Source organism: Parasteatoda tepidariorum, chromosome 9 (genome assembly GCF_043381705.1).
Source record: "Parasteatoda tepidariorum isolate YZ-2023 chromosome 9, CAS_Ptep_4.0, whole genome shotgun sequence".
NCBI lineage: Eukaryota > Metazoa > Arthropoda > Arachnida > Araneae > Theridiidae > Parasteatoda > Parasteatoda tepidariorum.
This window is the reverse complement of record NC_092212.1, coordinates 53405722-53431108: the sequence shown is the minus strand read 5'-3', so window position 1 is coordinate 53431108 and position 25387 is coordinate 53405722. Positions and strand designations below refer to the sequence as shown.

The 25387-nt window shown below is 28.4% G+C and overlaps 1 protein-coding gene and 1 non-coding gene across 8 annotated transcripts in view; both read right to left on the bottom strand.

Moving 5' to 3' along the window:
* Positions 1 to 25387, bottom strand: part of LOC107452951 (Leucine-rich repeat kinase) — a 106841-nt gene that overhangs the window by 36000 nt on the left and 45454 nt on the right. For 4 of the 7 annotated variants that reach the window (XM_043049649.2, XM_071185065.1, XM_043049650.2 and 1 more), the window contains 6 exons: positions 10027 to 10062; positions 8577 to 8700; positions 7126 to 7270; positions 4408 to 6072; positions 3020 to 3362; positions 570 to 790 (listed from right to left, as the gene is read on the bottom strand). In XM_043049649.2, coding sequence (XP_042905583.1) covers positions 570 to 790; positions 3020 to 3362; positions 4408 to 6072; positions 7126 to 7270; positions 8577 to 8700; positions 10027 to 10062 — 2534 coding nt within the window. Of the gene's footprint in view, positions 1 to 569; positions 791 to 3019; positions 3363 to 4407; positions 6073 to 7125; positions 7271 to 8576; positions 8701 to 10026; positions 10063 to 10175; positions 10307 to 10368; positions 10847 to 20037; positions 20612 to 25387 lie in introns of those variants that run through there. The other 3 variants (XM_043049651.2, XM_043049652.2, XM_043049653.1) reach the window with 3 other exon arrangements.
* TRNAG-GCC (transfer RNA glycine (anticodon GCC)) lies at positions 24850 to 24920 on the bottom strand. The gene has a single exon. It is a non-coding gene; the product is annotated as a tRNA-Gly (tRNA).

The window sequence follows — 25387 nt, the reverse complement described above, 5'->3', positions numbered from 1 at the left end:
TGACAAAGAACTCTTTTCCTGATTATATTAGCCATTTTAAAATGATCAAGAGATTTTTTTGGTTCAATATCAGAGGGTGGAAAATAAAGCCTGAAATTGAGAATATCTTGCAAAATGCAGTAGAGTTGCACATGAGAGTGCAATATTCTCACCAAACCCAGCTTAGTAGAAGCACATGCGATCTCGCAAGTATTTTATCAGACATGTAAAATGATTGGCGCTTTCATGTCGATTTTTGAAAAGGGAAAATTAAGCACTTTTTAAAAAACCCCAATGTAAAAAGCAGCTCTTTAAGGGCTTTTAAATAACGAAAATCAAAAATAAGTACCTTTAAGCACTTTTCAGAAACGCTTCGCACCATGTATGATACATGTGCCAAATTCATTTTTTTCATGTGGAATCTTGTAGCACCCAATATTATATTAATTGCACTAATAAGCCAAGCAGTAAGAGCAGTTTTTCTATAATTACAATTGAACCAAAAGTAAAATAACGTAATCAGAACGATGCAATAAATAAACTTTAATGTTTTTAACTTTCTATCTTTGAGTAGGTTTAAAAGAGCATACTTTTCCAGTAGGGTCCAATGTTTCAAATGATTCAGATGACTTTGAGTCTTCTTCCTCAAAATCATCTTCGTCCAAAATTAATATTAATCGGTCCAACTCGTTGTCAGCTAAGATTAATGTTCTTAAGTTATCCAACCTGTTGTGGCGTCTATGTTGACACACTAAGCCAGTCAGTGATTTAGCTGATCCCCAAGAATGCAAGGAAGGAGACTGTGTACGACCTGCCATAGAATTTCACACAACAATCAAAAAGTATAACAAGACACTCATACTTTATTTGCAGTTTAATTGATATAACATTTAAATATCAAACATAATTTTAAAATGAAATTTAAAAGAAGCCCTAAAATTTTAAATACAAAATTGCTAAATATAAGAGAATGTGAAATGAAATATAATGCTTCACACAAGTCTTTTTACTTTAAAATAACAAATGCTTTGTTAATAAATTTTTCAAATCTAAAAATGTCTCAGTATTTCTTGAGTGGTATTTTGAAATTTAGAAATAAAATCAAATAGTTCGAAAACTGACTATTCTAATAACTAAAAATTGCAGTAATTTCAAAGCTTTGAAGAAAGCATGCTTTGTAATACTGATGACTGTGTTTAAGCTTTTAACTTTGTCATAGTGTAAATGTAAACTCACATCATTAATATTGGTCAAATTAAATTTGAATACATTTTTTGAGAAATGTTTTTTAAAAAAATTTATAAAATAAACTGAAAAATATTTTTTTACCACATAAAGTTTTAAAATATAATAAATTTCTGAATTTAATCAAAAGTTTTAAAATTTTTATAAAAAAATCAATTATTAGAAAATAAAAATTAATTATTTATCAAATATTTTGTGACATCATAAAAAAACTTAAATGGTTAAAAACTAACAGAACAAATTCCCATATAAATTTGAAATAGAACATAAAAATGCATTATGCATTAGTCATAAACTGATCCTTAAATCTTGTTTATAAGCAAAATTTTATATACTTACTACTACAGTACAGAACTCGTTATCCGGAAATCAGAAAACCGGAAAACCAAAAAACCAGAACGAAATTCGATAAATTTTCTCGCCATTTTTAAAAAAAAAATTTTTTTTCCTCATAAGATTTCACGATTTTTCTTTCTTTTTTTAAAGATGTTTACCTTACCATCATTTTGGAAATAATCATTAGTGTATTACTTCATCGTTTTTTTCTTATTTTCAAGATTATTTCCAAATTTTTTTTTTTAGTTGGGTTTAACAATAAAAAAAACGGCTTTTTGTAGCGATTCAGAAAACCGGAAAAATCAGTTATCCGGAATAGCGATGGTCCCGACCGTTCCGGATAATCGGTTCCCTACTGTAATATTTTTTTAAACATGAATTTAACAGAATTCCTTGAATTATAAAGAAAATTAAGTGGCAGAATAAGCTGCTGAATTAATCTAAATTAAATAAAAACAGAATCAGGAAAAGCACGTCTCAAAATAGGTACCTTTGAAAAACTAAACTGTATAGGATTGTTTAAAAAAAAGTTAGCAAATATATTACAAGTAGAAGCTTCATAAGCTTGTGAAGTTCAAGATATAACAAGTATATAAAGTACAATGGGATTCAATAGATGTAGTATACAAGTATATCTGTATCAAAAGTTATTAAAATTCTTATATTTATAATAAATAGATTATCTTCAAAATTTAAATCTTATAATCAAACAGACATAAACCCTTAAAATATTTAAACTTTAATTTATTTAATACTAAAATAAATTATTATATTACATACTTTTTTTATTATCGACTCTCACATAAATTTGGATCCCAACATTACACATAAATTTGTTGATTCTCCTAGACAAAGCCATGCTCAGGGGAGGGGGGAGAAGTACAATTATCCCAGGGCCTGGGACTGCTGTGGGCCCAACCAAAATTTTTTCAAAAAATATAGTATTTATTAATTAGTCTTTTTAAAAAAAGAAAATTGCAAAAATTTCGTGATATTTATATCAAAATTAAAAATTTATATAAAGGGTCTTAAATTCTAAAAAATATTAAAATAAGGGTTTTGTGCTTTAAGGAAAAGGCTAGCAATAAATTTTGTCCGGGAAACCGGAAAACCGTTGTTCAGTTTTGCTCCCAGGTGGTAACAATTAGTGATTTTATAATTCATCAACTTTTTTTAGACAACATAAATAATTTATAATTGAATATGTGAATAATATGATAGCATAATTATAGATTTAGCAAGGCTATAAACATTGCAGAATAAATCTTAAAATAAACACCTCATTACAGTCATTATAACAAATTTTTTGGCTTTCTTAAGTTTCAAAGAGAGTAAAAAATAGCCAATTTGGTTTTATGATAAATGTTATAAATTTCCTATTTTGAGCATAAGTAAAAAACAAAACAAAAAATAAATAAATACACTTTCTAAATAGAAATAAATAAATAAATCACTCTACCAGAAGATGAAGTACTTGATGGCTTCATTTTTGCACTCATAGATTCAGTTTGACTATAACATGAACTACTTTCAGTGTTGAGATCAGGATCAATTCTTCGAGTGGTTAACCAGGTTTTAATTCTGTTGTGGCTAAGATCTAAATGCTTAAGACAAGCTGGATAACTACTAACAGGTCCCATTTCCGTAAGTCGATTATAACTCATGTTCAATCTAGCCAAGTTTACAGCAAAACAGGATAGTATGGGAGGGATTGTTTCATAAGCGTTGTGGGCTAGATTAAGAGCTGCCAGTTGGCACTTTTGGTTTTTACCAGTTTCATTTCCATTTGAAGATTCTACAATCTAAAAATTTGAAAAAATTTATAAGAATAAAATAATCAAATTTATACTACTGCTATAACCCAATATTATTAATTATAAAATGTGTGAAGAATCAGTTTTAATAATCTATAAGGAAAATATTTTTAAAAATTTTAATTTATACACTGTTAAAATATATAAAAATTTTAATTTATGCACAGTACGCAAAATAAAAGTATTACAGCCAGAGTAACTGCTGACAAGATGATTTTATGTACTAAATGATCTTATGACAAAGTGATCTTATACACAAAATTGTAATTTTTGTAGCTTATTAATTAGTGTAACTTATTAGTGCAGGCAATAATTTAAGTTAAAAAATTTGTTCTAAGGACATACTTATTCCGAATAAACTTCACTATTTTTTTCAATTGAATTAGATTTTATGGGTCTCAGGTCAATCTCAGGTCAGAAGACTAATCAAAAGTTAGGATTGCAAGATACAAAAATTTTTACATCTCTTAAATTATATAATTTAAAAGGACAATTTCAATTAAAATTTGAACTGAATTTGCTCTAACTTCATTTAAAGTATGGATAAAATTGGCTAAATAGTTTTTAAAACATAAAGACTTAATTTTTCTTCCATCCAGAGTCATTCACCTGAGATTTTTGAATTCAAAATTATATTATCAAAGAAGATGTAAAAAAAAATATACCTAACAATCTACAATTTTTTTAAATCATAAATAAAATAATGAAAATAATTATTGAAAGTTATTTCGTACATAAAATTATCATTGGGTAAATACAGATTTCAGTTAGTGATTCTGACCACAACTTTCAAAAAGTAGCTTTCCAAAATTTACTTCAGATTGCAATTAATGGATCAAAATCTAAATTACTTATAACGAAAGATAAACTTATTCAGAGAAAGTAGAAGTTTATTTAGTTGAATTTAAATTATCATCTTCAATAAGAAATTAGCATATCTTAGTTACAGACTGTTTCCTTAGAAGATAGACTGTTATACAAAGAAACAAATTGAATGACACTCATAGGTGGATGAGTTAGACTGTTACCATACCTTTATAGAGGAGCTCCAAAAGTTATGGTGCAACAACTCTTGTTGTCTGAGATCACCATCTACTTTAAATCTTCTCTCAGGTTCAAAGACAGGAGACAGTAAATTTGGAATATCACCAGAGCTTTCAAACGATTCAACAGTGGAATGACGAGGACTAGATTCAGTGGAATTCACTTGATCTTCTGAAATACTTGGAGTAAGACGAGAGGCAGATATAGAGCGAACTGGTGGAGGTTTAGAAGGCAAATCGTGCAACATGTTCAATGAAAGATTCAATTCTCTTAACTTGGGAGCAAACCACATTTTAAAAGGTAAAGACTGAAGCTTATTGTTCGATAAATCAAGAACTGTTAGCGAGGGTAGTGTAAAAAGACAAGCTGGTACACAATCCAGCCTATTGTCATGTAAATGAATTTCTTCCAGAACAGGGCAACACCACCCTGATTGGTTTAATGAATGAATATCACGTTTTGTTTTAGGGGATGAAGATGATGTTTTATCATTTTTATCAGCTTCAGGAAGTTTAAATATTTTATTATTAGCTGCATTAAAATGTCTCAAAGATGCCATTTGAAATATACACAAAGGAAGTTCTGTCAGTTGATTGTTGGATATGTCAAGACGTGTGATAGCCATTAGAGCACTACTCTGATTTCTGGCAGTAAGCTTTAACTTGACGTTGTGAGCCATGCTTGCATTTAATAACCACTCCTCTTTTATGTAGTGCAAACATTTTTGGCCATGCCAGTTAATCATAACAGGAGTGGTTGGAAACATAGAGCTAAATGTCACACTTCCCAACAACCCACCCAGATGAGTTGATGGTACTATTTCAAGAGCTTTCTTATTAATTTTAAACTCAGGATCTTGATATGCTTTTAATGTTAATAGCTTAGAAGCAATATGTTCATCTTTGTTGGCAGTGGCAACTTTCAGAGCTTTACACTGGTCGTCTCTTGCACCATATCTTACGAGACAATCCACCATATTCACATCACGATTTTTACAGGCTTCTACAAGAGCAGTTGAAGAAGAGCCCGAATTATCATTTGCTCGATTCAGTTCTTCAGTAGACTGTTTAATACTAAGATTTGGATTGGCTGAATTTTGAAGTAAAAGTTGAACTATACTGTGGTATTTCTTTTTAATGGCTATATGTAAAGCAGTTTCAGTGTTATTATTACAATAAAGATCTAGGTCTAAGGGAGAAATTTCAGTTTCGGAATGTTCTTCCTCTTTATCAGTGTTATTTCTTAAACTAAGTTTCGATATCACACTTTGGATGCCAGTTGACAAACGTTTTTTAGTGGGGCTTATGTTTGATCCTGACCTGTGTTCATCATCTTTTCTTTCATCATCAGATCCATCTTCCTTTTTAATCCTCTTTGCCGGCACTTTAAATTTCAAAAGAAGATCGACAATTCTTTGATTCCCGACAAGGCAGGCTACATACAGAACTGTTTGTTCTGTGACATCTTTTGCGTTGATATCAAATGGGAAAAAATACTCCCATTTTTGTGTTTTATCCACGTATCTTTGAAGCACAGAAGACTCATATGGATATTTTAGAAGGAGATCTAAAACCTGCAAATGACCATTAATCACAGCAGCATGAATCGGAAGCCATTTTTCGACAGTAGTGACCACAACTAATTCAGGAAATTTCTGGAAAAAAAATTGTAATTTAAATTTTAAGCACAAAAAATATATTTTATTAAAAACAAATATTGTTTATGTTTAAAATAAAATAAAAAACTTATTAATGTGGTCTTTCTACTTATTTAACGAAATGAATTTATTATTGCTTATTTAAATAATAGGATTGCTAAAAGAACAGATGATCATTTATGGTAGCCTCTTTATTTTAAACATTTTTAATCACTATTTATTTTATTTTCATAACCTTTCTCAGCTAACGTCCTCAAATTTATATTAAATTTTTTCTAGCAAAATACCATAGCTTAAGTAATAAAAAATTACATTAGAGCTTCATAATTTCTATATCAATATATGCCAGCTACACAAGGATATATTTAATAGGGCGAATACAGAAATAATTGACCTGGAGCCAAGAAGAGTTAAAGGTCTGATAGAAATCCCTAGCGAAAGGTGTCATCCTGCAGACAATTGTTTTTCTTACATAAAAAAAATATTTATAATTGGTAATGTTCAACAGTTTTAGCAAAAGATTACTTTACATTCAGAACATGTAGTCATTTGACTAATAAGAAAAACAGAAATTAATATTTTAATATCACGCTATACTTAAAAAATTGTAAATGCTGCTGTCACAGCAGTGTTAGGTAGTGTAACTTTATGTTCTTTTTTTTGCTCAAAACTAGTAAAAATTTAAAATTACAAAGGTGTGCAAAAAATGAGCAAGGAGCCTGATGATATAAATAAAATTAAATTTTAATTCTATAATTCATATCTTCAAAGAGTTTACACATTAAGATAGTGATTTGCAATGACATTTGACCCAGACCATAAAACCTATGTCCGACCCTCCACTTCAATAATGCTGAATAATATATTTTTCTATTTTATAATTGGTATTATACTGCTTATTATTAATATTCATTGTAGTTTATTTGTGACCCTCTAGTTAAAACTTTTTTACTGTTTAAACTTTAATAACTAAAAAATTGAGCACCAAAAATAGTAAATAAAATCAATAAATGATTCTTTAACATAACTAACATTAATTGTTTCTCTTACTTTGATTATAATTTCCGTGATATCTTTCCTTCCATAGTAACAAGCAATGTACAGAGGCGAATATTTAGTTATTGGATGAATCCTGCCATCAGCACCATTTTCAAGAAGCAATTTTACAATTTCTTTTTGACCTTCTTCACAAGCCCTAATTAAAAAAAAAAAANTACAGTTGTAATCGATTACTGTAATCAACGGCCAACTCTGCTTTTATGTTAACATGAAGTATATATTCTAACCTACATGCTTAATTCATTATCAGCACATTCTAATAATTTACCTCAGTAGAATACACTTAAATATAAACTAATTCAAAACGAAAGTATTTAATATTAGAATGGAGCACCCTATCATAGTTAAAGTGATTTTTTTTCTTTTCAATTTTGGAACAATCCTCATGCAGTTCATAAAAAATATTATTGATCAATAATAAAAGCATACTACATAAAATTTTTTAGTAATAATAAAAATAAGAATTATTAACCTAAATAATAATAAATGTTACTTTTTCGACAAAAAATTAGCACTTTTTAACTAAATGTATGTAGAGTGCACAAAAAAAAACAGAACATTTAACTAACTTTTAATATAAAAGGTAGATTTCCATCTGCTTTACATGCAATCTTAATGATTGAAAGATACCTTGAATATCCTAATTAGTTAGAACAGATGACATTTTAAGTTACAAAATCAGACACTAATATTCACTTTCTCTGAATAAACAAACCTTTGAAAAAAAATCCATATTTTTAATCCATAAAATATAAGCTGTAAACTTAATTTGGAAAATATTGTTAAAATATTTTAAACAAGAAAAAAGTCAGAGGTTTGAGCACTTTAAAGTAAAATTAACTTTCAACGAATTCTTTAAGACTAAGCAATTTTAAACGGCAAAATTTGAACAAAACTGATAGAAAAGTTTTCAAAAAGTGGCAGATTAAGAATGAAAAATCGAAGTATGACCCTTAAAAATTGAAAATATACTTAAACAAAACATTTGACCATCAAAAACAGATTCGCCAAGTTATATGAGACTAATATAGGATAAAAACATCTGAATGGAGTCTGCCCTTACATGCATAATAATAGTAGGGAACTGATTATCCGGAACGATCGGGACCATCGCTATTCCGGATAACTGATTTTTCCGGTTTTCTGAATCGCTACAAAAAGCCGTTTTTTTATTGTTAAACCCAACTAAAAAAAAAAAATATTTGGAAATAATCTTAAAAAGAAAAAAAACGATGAAGTAATACACTAATGATTATCTTCAAAATGATGGTAAGGTAAACATCTTTCAAAAAAGAAAGAAAAATCCTAATATCTTATGATGAAAAAAAAATTTTTTTTTAAAAATGGCGGGGAAATTTTATCGAATTTCGTTCCGGTTTTCTGATTTCCGGATAACGGGTTCTGTACTGTAATATAAACTTACAAGATTCAATTATACTTACTTAAACAATAAGGTGCTGCATCCATTTGGCGTACTGTTGATTATGAGCTCTGTTTCTCGACCCAATTGCTTAATTAATTGCCTTGCCTTATTCACCTCACCTCTACTGCAAGCATCCCACAAAGCTGGAAAAAAAATCATATTTGTATTAACTACAAACTAAACTATTTTTTTAAGATATAAAAGGAACATCGAAAAATCGATCTAAAATTTAAGGAACATAAATAATTATTATTACAACATGCATCAGCATTCAAATTAAATATTTTATAGATAAATGTCTCCAATTATTGTGATGTTGTGATAATGAAGCTTAAATACTACAACATTCGTTAAACTTACATTTTAATTAAAAGAATAAAATATAATTCAGCTTTGTAAGATACAGTTATATATAACATAATAATAGTTAAAAACTTTTTTATTTGTCAACTTTAGTTTAACTTGAAAAATTAAAAGGGCATCTTTAATTCGGGGCAATCCCATAATTATATAATTATAAGCGGTTGCTATGCAGATTATTAAAATGAAAAAATAACTTTAAAGAAAAAAATCAAGTAGTTCTAGAAAAATTATTATAAATAACTGTTAGTGCTATTTACATTCACTAAAATTTCATCAAAATTAAATTAAAAAAAAAATTACATTTTAGAAATCGACTGCTACGGGCGTAATACAATGAGTTATAAAAATGAAATACAATGAATTATATATATGACAGCTAGTTTTTAATTCCTGAAAAAAAAATTTTATTCATATCAGTTAGTAAAAATTGTAATAAGTGCAAATAAAGGAATTATTTCAACATAAATTTTTTTAAACAACTTCACTTTTCTTTAACAGCGTTATGTGCATGTCAAGTCTGAAAAAATTGAGTTCATAATTATGAAACCATCCTTTTGTATCACATATTTAGTACGAAATGAGACAATAAAAAATTTAATATTAATGAATACTTTTAAGAGGTATGAGACTTAACTTATTTTTTATAGAGAAAAAAATACCATAAAAAAACATTGAATGTACTTCGATTTTGTGTATTGAAGTTAAATTATCAAACTAAAATAAAATCGAGAAAAAAAAACTTATATTTATAAAAGAAAATTAAATAAAAGCATTATTTCTTATTTTAAAACAGGTAATGCAAAATATTAGAACCTAAACTTGAACAAAAGAAAAACATGTAAAATTTGAAATTTTTCAGGTGCCAACTGCAAAATTCCAAAATTTAAATTAAGACAAAAATAGAAACTAAAGACAAATTTTACTCAGAAATTTTTTGGCTATTATATTGATAAACTTTGTAAAAGCGGGTGAAATTATCTGGTTAATTGGGATTACTTTACAATTTACGACGCGAAAATGAAATATATGGTTTAATTAATTCCAAAAGAATATTTACAAAAATAAATATGTCAAATTTTTAATATTGCAAGAAAATTAATTAATACCTTTATGCAATTCTTCTCTATGCTGTTCCCGATTATCTGAAAAATAAAATTCAGTTTCAAACATAAATTTTTAAAAAATATATATCAATTTAACAAATTCAAAAAGCATAAAAACTTCACAATTTATTTTAATAGTTAAATAAAAAAACCTGGGGTGCAAGTACAATCCATTGAAATACCATTAAAAGTAAAAATACGACACATAAACAACAATCAAAGTAGAGAACAATAACAAAAAAAAACTAAATCTGTACATGAATGCTGATGAACAGATATGAACAGAGCATGAGCAGATTTGCATTGCCCTTTTAAAGACAGGTGTGTATGAACAGATGCACTTACAAGATAGTGAACACAGATGATGAAAACATCTGTAGGTAACAGACAAATAGACCGAAATCAACCTAAACATCGACCGACAATGCTAAAAACATCGACCGACAATGCTAAAAAAATATATAAGTGTGTTTATCATAAAAAGATGTTTTTATCAGAGATTTGTTTCGAATTGTAAAAGAAAAACCGGAAAATGTATCGAAACTCACGTGAGTGAGGAAATATATTTTGAGGTAAACAAAAACGGATGAGATTAACGATCACTCATATCAACGGGAGAGCAATAACGATAAATTTAGATGCTGATAATTAAAAATTTGACAACATTTAACGAGAATTCGTTACGGTAGAAAAAAGAAATAAGTTCTATGCTATTTGATAACATCACGAGAGTAGATAATAAATTATGTTTAATCTAAAATTATAACTATATTTGAGATTAATTAAAGAACGATCGAACAAAATTGTTCTAGAACTTTAAGAACTCGTAATATTTGTTAAGGCTTCTGAAATGGGTCAATATTTCTTTTTAATTATGTAAGTATAAAATGTAATATTAAGATTAATTTAAAAATAAAAACGTTTAAATTATTCCTTAGTTGTAATCAAAACATAAATTACAAATATTCAATCAACTATAATATTTAATAAAATGAATCACATAGAAATTGATTGTTTGATAACATCACGAGAGTATCTGATAAATTACGTCTTATCTAAAATTAAAAGTATATTAAAGGTTAATTAGCGAGTGATCAAACAAAACTGTTTCAGAACTTTTCTTTAACGCACAATATATGTTAAGGCTTCTGAAATGCGGCATAAGATCACATCCCTGTGATTTTGTAGAATGGTCATTTTAGAAGATAAAAATCACGGAATGACTCTTATGATGATGGAAGATGAAATCAGCATACTACCGATGATTTTAACACATTAAGCCGATATTTCTTTTTAATTATGTAAGCATAAAATGTAATATTAAGATTCATTAAAAAACAAAAACGTTTAAATAATACCCTAGTAGTAGTAATCAAAACATAAATTACAGATATTCAATCAACTATAATATTTAATAAAACGAATCACTTAGAAATTGATTGTTTGATAACATCACGAGAGTATATGATAAATTACGTCTTATCTAAAATTACAGGTATATTTAAAGGTTAATTAGCGAGTGAAAACTGTTCTAGTACTTTCCTTTAACGCATAATATATGTTAAGGTTTCTGAAATGGGTTATAAGAAAAATACAGTGCTAAGCATTTCTGTTCGATTTCTGCCAAAGATCACATCCCTGTCATTTTGTAGAATGGTCATTTTAGAAGATAAAAATCACGGAATGACTCTTATGATGATGGAAGATGAAAACAGCATCCTACTGATGATTTTATCACATTACGCCAATATTTCTTTTTAAATATGTAAGTATAAAATGCAATATTAAGATGAATTTAAAAACAAAAACGTTTAAATTATGTCTTAGTAGTAATCAAAAAATTAAATTACAAATATTCAATCAACTATAATATTTAATAAAATGAATCACATGAAATGATTGTTTGATAACATCACGAGAGTATATGATAATTGTTTTTTTAAAATCTAAAATATCGTTTTATCTAAAATTGCAAGCATATTAAAGGTTACTTAGCGAGTGATCAAACAAAATTGTTCCAGTACTTTTCTTTAACGCACAATATATGTTAAGGCTTCTGAAATGCGGCATAAGATCACATCCCTGTGATTTTGTAGAATGGTCATGTTAGAAGATAAAAATCACGGAATGACTCTTATGGTGATGGAAGATGAAATCAGCATCCTACCGATGATTTTATCACATTACGCCGATATTTCTTTTTAATTATGTAAGCATAAAATGTAATATTAAGATTCATTAAAAAATAAAAACAAAAGCGTTTAAATTATGCCCTAGTAGTAGTAATCAAAACATAAATTATAAATATTCAATCAACTATAATATTTAATAAAACATATCACATTGAAATTGATTGTTTGATAACATCACAAGAGTATATGATAAATTATGTTATATCTAAAATTACAAGTATATTAAAGGATAATTAGCTAGTGATCAAACAAAATTGTTCGAGTACTTTTCCTTAACGCATATTTGTTAAGGCTTCTAAATTGCGTCATTTAGAAAATTACAACGCTAAGCCTTTCCGTTCAACTTCTTCCGATTAATGGAGGATCACATCCCTGTGATTTTGTATAATGATCGTTTTAGAAGATAAAAATCACAGAATCATCATTATGATGATGGAATATGAAACCAGTATCCTACGGAGGATTTTCTTCACATTATGTTGATATTTCTTTCTTAATTATGTAAGCATAAAATGCATTATAAAGATTAAATTAAGAATAAAAATAAAAACGTTTAAATTATGCCTTAGTAGTAATCAAAACATAAATTACAAATATTCAATCAACTATAATATTTAATAAAACAAATCACATAGAAATTTATTGCTTGATAACATCACGAGGGTATATGATAAATTACGTTTTATCTAAAATTACAAGTACATTAAAGGTTAATTAGCGAGTGATCAAACAAAACTGCTCTAGTACTTTTCTTTAACGAATATTTGTAAAGGCTTCTAAATATGCGTCATTTAGAAAATTACAACGTTAAGTATTTTTGATTAATAGAGGACTGACTTATTTTGAAGATCACATCCCCGTGATTTTCTAGAAAGATCACGTTAGAAGATAAAAATCACAGAATGATAAAGGAAGATGAAATAAGCATCCTACTAATAATTTTTTCATCGTATGCAGGTAATATTTTTTTTAATTACGTAAATATAGAATGCAATATTGAGATTAACGAAAATGTAAAAACAAAAAAATTGTGCCGTAGTAATTAAAAGAAAATTATTAGTATTCAATTAACTACAATAGTTAATAACATAAATATTGATTCGCAAATTTCTTAAGATATTTGTTATAATTCAACTTTTCCGTCAGCGCAACAGAATTGGTTACTTGATTTGTTAAATTAGAATAAGCTAAATATTAAAGTCGAATTTTGTAACATTTCACAACAATAGAAATTACCTTGCATCATAAAAACCTTTAGTAAGGATATCATAATTCTATAATTAATCCTATAATAATAGAAATAATGTAGATTATTTGCTGTTAAAATATTGTAACTTTCATTTCATTAAAAAAAAAATAGTTTAAAAAAAAAAAAAACAGAATTCTCAATTTTTTGTAATTTAAAGAAAAAATAATAAGTGATTGGAATTTTAATATGTTATCTCGCAAATTTTTTCCGAACGCATTAGATAAAAATTCCTGAAAACGTTATGAAAACATGGAGTCATTAAATTAAATTACTACTCGCAAATGCATAACACGTGAAAAGTTCTTAAAACTTAATACTTATAAGAGAAAAAATTTCTATTATAAGAGAAAAAAATCTTTTAAAACTAATCAATTTAAAAAGAAAAATTAACGAAAAAATTAAAGTGATTAATTAGCATTTGATACAATAAAATGGTATGATATATTTTAATTTAGCTAAATTGAAATCATTATGTTGAACTTGAAAAAAATAAACTTATTAATATGGTAAGCACGTTTTGGACTTCTTAACCTAGTGAATGATTGATGGACCACTTTCCAAATCTTTCAAGAATTTTATCTTTTATATAACGACAGGTATTAGGAAAATCGCTCAATCTTCTTTATTTCACTTATCATTCCGTTTTCTTTTATTAAATCAGCTTCAGCTTATATAAAATAGTAATGAATAGTGAGAGGTAATCAATTGACGGGAGTAGGTGGTAAAATTGATTATTTGGGTCAAAATAAGCCCACATATCCTCAACTTAGTTTAAGTAATAATTGTAGAGGACAAGTTTTCTCTAAATAAATAAATAAAAACATAATATATTGGATAGAAAAAAGTGAGGATTTTAGAAGCTCCTAACAAAAGATCGAAGCTTTTTTTTTTTTTGCAAGAAAATAAATATTTTTATAAGCAACTACATCTGCCGCTGAGCTTAATGTTTTGCAATGATGAGAAAAGTGCTTTCACGAAAGAAGAGGCTCTTTTCTCATCATGAAGCAGGTGGCACATTACAATATATGTTAAAATTAAGTGCTAACTTTCTTCTGTAAAGTACCGAATTAGTTGCTTTTGTATTACTGCAGTGCAATTTTAGATCCAAATAGAGCGTGTATTAATAATCTATTACCGCCACTGCATCAGATAACAAGTTTTAGATACCAGTAGTAGTAGTAATAGAACTTAATTTATGTCGTGCTAGATCTGAGCATAATGAGCTATTGGCGATGGTCTGAGAAACTTTCCCGAGGAGGATTTGCAATCACAATTTTGATCCTCAGCAGAGGGGTAGGCTTCCCGGCTTTGGTAGCCCAACGAGAAGCACGTTGAGCTCTTTATAATCGAACAGTTTAATGAGGATCAATACCGTATATCCTAGGTCCCTTCGCAGGCTGTTCAAAGTGGTCACTCACCTCCACACTGACCGCTGTCAGCAATGATTGAATTCGGCGATTTACTGGGAACCGTATCTTACAAACTGTCATCTGTGGGACGTTTTTGACGAGAAGAATTAAAATGAATTCATTACGTTGTCAATGACTCGTATTTCAACACTGTACTTAACACACGAGTACTAAACATTTAAAGGTAAAATAGTGACTATTTCTTAACTTAATGTTTTTAAATATCATTTATTTATTTCTACTAGCAATCAATTGTAATTTAAAAATAAAAACACATGCTTTTATTTATATAGGAGTACGATAAATTTTCTTGATTTATATTTTATAAAATATTTATTTGATAAAAAACTGTACAATTTTAATATTGTTTTGCATAAATGTTGTAATACGCTGCCCGGTATCCGGAATCCAAATAATAATATATAATAATCCAAATTTTACTGGGTACCTGGAACCGGACGGGAAAAAGATTTATTCTTATCGATTTTCCAGATCCAGATTAATTTCAGAAACCGGTAACATCCCTAAATTTTATTTCTTAATAAAAAAAAATAAGTATTATCTTATATTGTATAACAGTTTAAATTGGAAACGGTTTTTACTTCGTTTAGACTTCGATATTTTTAAAAAGCTTTGATTTAAATGTTATGATTTACAACATCCGGCTCTTTCTTTTAATATTTACATTATTTAATGTATACATATTTAAAAGTTAAGAGCAAGCTGCTAAAATAAAATTGTCCAGAGAGATAAAAAAATTTACGACAAATAGCAACATAATCATCATATAAATAATCATCATTTATACAAGAAAAAAGGTGGAAAAAAAATCACGAAAAAGAGTTCGAATAACTGCAACAACTTACGAACAAATTCGAATCTCGAGATTGAAAAAAAGCATTAAGTTTATAATAGAAAATGGCTCTTTTACAAGTCAAATTTCTACTCTGTAGTTGAATTTCAGCAGCCAACAGAATCAGCCAATTTTTTTTTTCTTTCAAACTACAAAAAAGTTAACGATTCTCGAACTAACAATTCAATCTTAAAACTTTTAATTCCACCCAAAACCTGAGACCTTCGTAATTTCAAGTTACTAAACCTACCTTACAGAATTAGCACGGTAAAAAAACATGTAGCTTAAAGCAAAAAAGTGAGAAAAAATTTATCAAAAAAGCACTTTAACTGCAAAAACTTTCGAACGAAGGGGAATTTTTAAAAAAGCTCGTATTAAGTTCATAAACATTGTCCATTCAGTAAGTCAAATTTCAACTCTGTCTCTCGTTTCTGCATCCTGCATGGTATTCCCCCCCCCACAAGTTTAACAGTTAAGCCGACCGGGCTGTGTAGGGGGCAGGGAACTGTCCTTGCATCAGAAAGGTTCTGGGTTCGAATCCCGGGCAGCGCATGGATGTTTCTTTCTCTCTATCTGTGTTCTATGTCCTTTCTCCTTTGTGTGTGAATGTGACCCTCCCTATAAACGGGTTGTGGTAGTGTGACGTGGGCGACGCTGCTCCACCGCCGTAGCTTCGCTACAGGTGCCCACTGGGTAACGAAGAGAGAGTTAGCAGTTCTGGCACTTTCTGTGTCCAATGGACAATAGTTCCAAGTGCCCGCCATTAAAGAAGAAAAAAATTTAACAGTTAATAATTTCCGAACTACTTGTTGTAAACAATGTTAATTTTATTCTGTTCCACTGAACATTTTCAACAAACCCTCGTGATTTCAAGTTTTTAAGTCTTATAATTTTTGCTGAACAAAACAAAATGTAACGGTAAGTTAAACACCCGAAACAGCAGCGGCCTTAACGTATTTTTAACATAAAGACACAGAGACAGGCAGGCCCTGATTATCGCCTAGGCCCAAGAGGCATGGGCCTAGGGCCCATAATTTTTGAGGGGCCTCAAAAATTAGTCAAAGTCTAATGAAAGGTGGACTAGCTTTGCGTTGGTTTAAGTATTAAATATAAAAAAAATAATTCAGCTAATCAGTGGCTTTTAGCAAAAATCACTGATTTCAATTGTTTGTGGTCACCAAACTATTTTTATTTTGACATAACATTGTTTGTTGTTTTATATTTTGCTTTAATTTATAGATACGTAAACTTTATCTTAGAAAATAATCCTCAAGTGTCTGCTTTCAAAATTTCTCAGAATGTTTCTCTTGAATAACGCATTTCAATAGATTCTTTTTCATTGTTAGGACTACTCTTCAGTAATTTAATTTCAAAATATTTTATAAGGAGCCCGGAAAATTTGGCGGGCCNTTGTTTTAAAATAACCACATTTTCTTCAACGGAAGTGTCACATTTCTGTACAACAGAAAAACTTACATTGGTACTAGAAGCTGTCACCTCACTAATTTCAGGTCATGATTTTTTCTCAAAATAATTAAAAATTGTTAAATTTTTGCGTTTTGACATCCTAAGGATCCAAGAACAGCAAATATATATATGGATTGGTACAGAAATATCCGCTATGCTACGATCTCAAAGTTTCGAGCTGGAATGAATAACTTCAACGAGCACAGTATCTCCAATGGTATTGTTACTGATTTCTTCACTAGTTGAAATAGTGGTAACGACGGGTTCGGTGATTAAAGAAACTTTTTGTTAAGACAAAACAAAACAGATTTAGCGACAAGCTCCGAAAGACAAGCGGCAGAGATAACTCTTAGTCTGACTAACTAACTCCACTGTACTCCGTTCCCCCTTTCATATATTTTTTCACTGCATCTCCAAAATTCTCGAATTGTCTCAAAGACGACAGAACGTATAGGATTCCAGAATCATCGCGTAAAGACCTCGCGAATGACAGCCAGTTTCGAAAACTATACTGGCAGGACAGAAAGGAACCAGTCCGTAACAGTATCACGAGAGTTTGGTCTTAAAAGTACAACCCTATTATAGTAAATGTTTTTTCAGTATTCTTAGAAATACCGTGAGGAAAAGAAAAAAGTAGCCATAAGGTAAATAAAAATATATAGTCTTAAAAAATAATAGCTCGCATAATTTCTACTAAAATTTTTATTTTTGCAATTTTGTCTGAGCTCAAGGGGGGTGTTTAAACCCCTCCCTTGCGTACGCCACTGTCTATTCCACTGAACATTTTTCAACAAACCCTCGTGATTTCAAGTTTTTAAGTTTTATAGTTTTTGCTGAACAAAACAAAATATAACATTAAGTTAAACACCCGAAACAGCGGCGGCCTCAACGTATTTTTAACATAGGAGACAGGCCCTGATTATCGCCTAGGCCCACGAGGCATGGGCCTAGGGCCCACAATTTCTGAGGCGCCTCAAAAATTAGTAAAAAGTCTAATGAAAGGGTGCTAGCTTTGCGTTGGTTTAAGTATTAAATAAAAAAAATAATAATTCAGATAATCAGTGACTTTTAGCAAAAATCACTGATTTAAATTTTTTGTGGCCACCAAGCTATTTTTATTTTGACACAATATTGTTTGTTGTTTTATATTTTGCTTTAATTTATAGATACGTAAACTTTGTCTTAGAAAATAATCCTCAAGTGTCTGTTTTCAAAATTTCTTAGAATGTTTCTCTTGAATCCTGCAGTTCAATAGATTCTTTTTCATTGTTAGGACTACTCTTCAGTAATTTAATTTCAAAATATTTTGTAAGGAGCCCGGAAAATTTGGCGGGCCTTGGGCCTGAATTTGTCTTGATCGGTCGCTGCATAGAGAGGATTTTAATATAGATTTTTAATATTATTTTAGTTGCGCTATCCAGTAATTCTTTTGCGACTTGCATAAACTATATTTCGTCCTTTCTATAATCAATAAGTCAGCAACATATACACAAATTTGTAGTAAAACCAATCGTTTAAATTATTTAATTTTTTTATTATTGTATGCGCTTAGATTAATTTTTTTTTGTGGACATAATAATTTTCTTTTGACTCAATAAAATTTATAAATTTCCTGCATAGGAAATATGATAAAAACAAAGAGATTTATTATCCTGCATTGAAAGCGCATTTAATATCCATTTCCGTATCAACAGAGATGATATACTAAACCTTTTATGAAAGTTAAAGAGGTTATTTAAAATTAAATGGAAGTAAAACAGAAAATGTGTTAACGTATAGAATATACATTATTAGTACATGAAATTAAACAAAAGAAAATTTAAAACCCAGGATGTAATTTAAAACTATTTGACTTTTTTGAAGAATAAAATGAATAATATATCACTGAAGTTTATCTATTATTATACAAAAAAAAATAATAATTAAGGCTGAAGAGTAAGCAAAAAAAGCATTAGTATTTCCAAATAAAAAAAAATAAGAGATTGCTTTAAAATTTTTCAGAATAAGTATTTCCATATGCCCTGTTATTCAGTTTATTTCAAAAATAATATTAAAAAAAAAAAGTGAATACTAGAATACAATATTTTGAACAGAACTGACGCATAAATGACACAGAACCAAGCTCGTTTTTTAATTTTTAAATTGAGTTACTGTACGATATAAGACATAGTAAGACACTTTTCGGGTAACAATTATATATACAGTGAGGCGAAAAAAATCACCTGAATAACTTTTGATCTAATGATCAAGTACTAGGGGCTCAATTTTACTGAGTCGAGGGATAATTAATTAGAGTAGACAATATTTTAAGTTAAAAAAATCAAGATATTTAAAGTAAGCATTGGCGCATAAATCACACATTTACAGAATTTTTTTTTTAAACATTAGTTATTGAATGAAACAAGATATACCAAGGTACTTTTCGGTAATTAATTTTTATACATATTTTGCTATTTACCGCGATGCACATTAAAAAGACAAATAATGTCTTTAATTTTTTCTTTATTTCTTTAAAAAAAAATAAAATGTAAGAAAAATATTATAATAATGAAATAAACGTAACGCATAAATTATACATTTACTTAACCACTTTTAAGCATTAAAGATTAACTATTGAATATAACAAGACATGTCCCAGTTCACAAATTGTATTAAGTTTGTAAATTATGCAAAATAGGAAAGCATAATTTGCTAACTTATTGCATTCAATATATTTTTATAGAAATAATTGATTTAAAGTTTCCCTTATGATAAAAACTACTTTTAAAACTGAGATTATTAGAAACCTAGTTTTAAAAATAACTAAGAAAAAAATTGTAAGCAAAATGTTTTAAATGAACTTACCATCAATAATATCAAATGTACCAACGAAATGATCATAAGCCTCGCAGCTGATTTCTATACCTAATATCTCCATTTCGCAAGCCACCCAACTGTAGTTTATTTCATACTGAATAGAGTGCATAATTAATTGGCATGCAATTTATTTGGCATGGACTTGGATTTCACAGAATTAAAAGCTTCACTTCCACTTAATGTGATGATGGAAATTGAAAAACGTTTTTTTCATATTTGGAGGCAAACGATTCAGTTTTCGATCCACAAATATTCCAAACGATAAAAGTTCATATTTTTTAGATTGATTTATGATGCTTATTAGCTCAAAATTATTAATTGCTAAACGTTGAAGAGTAAATGCACAGATATTTAATCAAGTTGGAATTCTAAGAAAAATATATGTAGATGATATGAAAATAAGTCACCAGACTTAGTTGCCACAATTATATAACATGAAACCGGATTCCAATGCATGCAAACGATTTTTTTTTTTTTAATATAGAAGCTGAAGATGTTATTATAAAAAATAAGCACGTAAACTAAAGAAAACCAAAACAAATTTTATAGTCTAGTTCTGAGCGGGGTGAAAAAGAATCAGCGTCTGTTGAAGAAACAGCGAACGGCTGAAGGATGTGACGATTTTAGGGAAAAGTTTTAGGGGAAATGACGTTTGGAGCTACAAAAGCCGGTTTAAAGGATTTTAACCTGAGATACAAAACAATCCTTGATAATTTATAGCTATCTAACTGAACAATATACAAAAGAGATAAATGGTTGGAGAGGGCTGACGAAGTTCAATAAAACTATTTGTCGAATGGTATGAAATCAATAGAAGTTAAAAAGCAGAACCAATCGAAAACCTGCTATTGGTTAAGTTTATGCAATTTTTAATATAATATATATACAGCAAGAGAGGGTATGAAATCTTTAAAAATGTAAATTGGAAACTAATTAAACCTGCAATTGTGGAACAGATAAGATAGAGTTTTATATGTAACGGAGCAGGGTTAAGTTTTTGATGTTAAAACTATAAAAAAATTTAGAATGGTTCATTACGAAATCATTACGGGTGTGAAGTTTTTACAGTATATTTAAAGACATCAAAATAATATGTAAACAAATATATGGATACATTAAAATATCTAAATACGTAATTATTTATTAAAGTAGAAATCGTAGTTTTGAACTTATAAGATTAATTAGTCATTTTTTATTTGTTTTGGCGGCTTTACTTTTTCCATGTTGGAATTGAAATGATTAAAATGATGAATTGATTATTCGTTAATTTTAAGTACTAGGTGCATTGAAATACAAAATAAAAAGAATCAGATACATTGAATACAGACCCATTTCTAATCAGTGATTGTGGTTAGAGCACCGGGTTAAGAACCCAAATGTGTCTGGTTCTATCTCAAGTGGCGGTCAATGAATCAGAACAGATTCCTCCACAGATTTGAAACCAATGTAAACCGTAGTTGAGTGAGGAAGGTAATAAACTGCTTAGAAAGAAAAAGTTAAAAATTGAAAGAATGCCAAACATAAACGGCTGGTATATTTTTTTATTTATTAAATAGTAAGTATGTTATGATTTAGGCCTTGAGCACAGTTTAACGAAATTACTTATTAATGTTTTAGGTACAATAATAGTTTTAAAAATTTGCATGTCTCTCTCCCGAAAGAAGAAATTCTTTCATACTCAGACTAATGGTTTCTATATTCAAAAGAAAATTACTTCCAAATAGTAAATGCATTATGATTAAAGTATTGAGCAGAACTGTACACAAATTTATGATAATTTAAATGCAACGCTAGTTTTAGAAAATGTTTTAAAATTCTTTAAAGAAACAATTGTTTAATAATTAAAAAAAAAGTTTGTATTTTCTGATATAAAATGCCCTTCCTTGAAAGAAGAAATTTATTTATACTTCCACTTATGATCTATTTCATATCGTTCGATTTTAGTCCCAGTTTTAAGAAGTAATGCTTTGTTGTAGTAAAATAAACATTCAATAGGTTATAAAATAAGACGGTCAAAATAAATATTGTCTTATGCTATTCTGGTTAATCTATAACGCACCGCACAAAGGTTTCATTAAAATAAAATAAAAAAGTACAAATAAAAGGGAAAAAAATAAGCGATAACAATAAACTCCATTCCTATTACTATACAAAGTAAATAATAGCTAATAAATTTCTGAAGACAAATAACATCATAAAGAACAATCGACATTTATTGTTATCTTCCAAAAAAAAAAAAAAAGATGTGGAACAAAATCGTTCAACACAGTAAAAAATGAGGTCTTAAATTTCTGTATACTATGAAATAGAGACTACAAACAAATGCAGATCTTTAATTCCTAATAAGTAGAAAAAGTGCGAAACCTTGATTTTCCTTTCGAGAAAGAGGGGGAAAAAGAAAGGGGAAAAATAATCTTAAGGTAGAACATATCTTGATAGTTTATAATCACAGATCACGTTTATAACAAGGTCTCAATTCATGTTAATAAAAATAAGAGAAAAAAAACTTTAACTTTTAATAAAAAAAGGCTAGCGATATAATTGAATAAACATGTTTCATATCAAAAATTTCTGAATAATACGATTTAATTCATCCAAACAATTTATGAAACCGATTTACTGAATGAAATGCATGAAAGACTTATGATATGAACTTTTATAAAATCACTACAATGCTTATTGGTCAGATAAATTGCTGCTAAAATAGTAAAAAAATAAATAAATAAATAAAAGTATAAAACATTTTTGTCATTAATTAAATATCCAAAATTCAAAAATAAATGTATAAATGGCAATGTTCAAATGGCACACATAAAAAAATTCAATTTAATATGAGCTAAAACAAAACTTTCCTTTATTTAAAATCATTTTCTACTTAATCCAGTGGAGTAAATAACACACCCACACGAGGTTTTAAGGCGCACAATCCAGAAATAAAACGCTGTAATAGGGGCGCGCACCCTGCAGCCGGCCAGCTCTTGATGTGCGGCCCGCAGCAGTACCTGAACATAATAATAATAATAAAACTAAGATTTTTTTCTTCTTTTTTTTGGAGGAGGAAAAATTAGAAATTTTAAATTGCGAATTTAAGTTTTTGACGCGCCAAATCTAAATCGATGGCTTTTTTCGGCGATTATCACTCCGAATTTCAATAATTTTAAAAATCCAGATACTTATAAAAAGACAAAATTATGTTGCATAAATTTTGAATTTTAGTAATCATTTTTGTAACTCCATAATTGTGTCCATTATTTAATAGTTAACTCAAGGGAATTTTTTTCGATCTTACTTTGGAAGGGATAGTCGGATTTCCTTGCGTTTCTTAAAATCCTGATCTTTTTAATACGATATTATAACGCCTCGTGAATTAAAAATAGTAATCACTTTTGACTTGCTTTATTTGTGTCAATTNAGACTGCTGCCGGTTATTTTACCATAACATCTATCTATCTTTATTATATAAAACGCTAATACGTACGTATACGTACGTACGAACACCTCGTGAATTAAAAATAGTAATCACTTTTGACTTGCTTTATTTGTGTCAATTTTACCATAAATCCAAACTACTTTTCCGGGTTTTTTATTTTTATTTTGGCAGAACGCATTTCCACGTGGTTTTGAAAATACCGATATTTTTGACCTGTATTAATACCACACTCAAATCGTGCATTTCCAATGGGCGCTTTATTTGCGAAAATTTTATTGCAAATATATATATATAATATAACTTCTTCTTTTAACAGTTATTTCGCTACGCTTTTCTACGGGTTTTCAAAAATTCAGATATTTTTAATTCGGTGTAATAACGATTTTCGAATCAGACTCAAGCACATTTCAGTTAATTTATTTTAAAATGCAATTTTGTGTTACGTGCAAACATATTACTAATGTTGACTACTAAGAAAGAAAAAAAGGAATATTTAAAAAAGTTAAGATAATAAAAAAAAGAATTACAAATATTTAAAAGAATTTAATTTCGGGCAAATATATTACTAGTTAACTGATAAAAAGAATTGTCAGGAATATTGTATTCATAAAATTATAGTAATTGCCGTCAACATGTTTAAATACTTGGACACACACGTCACACACCCTTATTATGTGAATTAGAATAAAAATATTTCTTCTTTTTTTTTAAAGATATTTTTATTTCACTTTACGATTAAAAATAACTTTTAACTAAATTTTGAATATAATTATTGTAAGATAGTGAGTTATTTTTTCATATTTTTAAGATTAATTTCATTTTAATGTAGTAAGTCGGTAAGTGTATACAATGCTCCAATTTAGTACTTTTTCTAAATTCCGCCTTTTCATCGCAATTATTAATCAATATTAAAATAATTTAAATTAAAATAAAATGATTAATTATAAATGCCAGAATGTGTTTTTATTGTGTTCGTTTCATATTACAATTTAAAAAAATTTTGTGTAAATCTAAGACAGGGCGCATTTTTAAATATTGTATAAGGACGAACCTAAGTCAATGTACGCCACTGTCTTAATCCAAATTATTTCGTAACATGTAACAATTAATAGTTATTTAGTGGCCTATTCTTTAACCAATTTATAATTTAATAAAATGTTTCCATAGTCGGATTTAATGTAAAATTGACTATGCTCATTTATATGACATATGTATTTTTAAAAAAATTTAAGAGATTTAATTTGAAAATTAGCTCCTTCTCTTAGCTTCTTTTTTTAATAATTATTTATTTTACTTTTTAAAATTATTTTTTAAAGAGTAAATACTAAAAATAATCGCAAAATGTCTGAAAACAATTTTAAAAGAAAATATGCATCGGCCGGGAATCGAACCCGGGCCGCCCGCGTGGCAGGCGAGCATTCTACCACTGAACCACCGATGCTTACTATAACCGTGATTCAATCTTTTTAAAAATTATATACACATCTTCAAAATCAGAATGTTCCTCACAGAGAAAGAACGTTTTACTAATCGGTTTCGCAACAAACATAAAAAATATCCTCTGCACTAATTTAAGGTATACATCTCAAAACATTAAAACTGCATCTTAGTGCATAAAAATCCTATTACCACATAACTTCTGAATTATCACGGAAAAAATATATGTTAAATATATTACAAAAATACAATAATTAAAGAAATAGTTATCTGAATTAACTTATATTTCAATTATATATCAATTATAATTATATTAAATTATACATCAATTATTTTTCAGAATAATGCGTACGAGTAATCTGAGAGTCAACATTAATCAAAATTCTGTCTTTTTGATATTTTAAAGATTCAGAATAAATACTTGGTCTCATATTTAGATGCAAAAAACTAAGACTCCCCCCCCCCCACCCC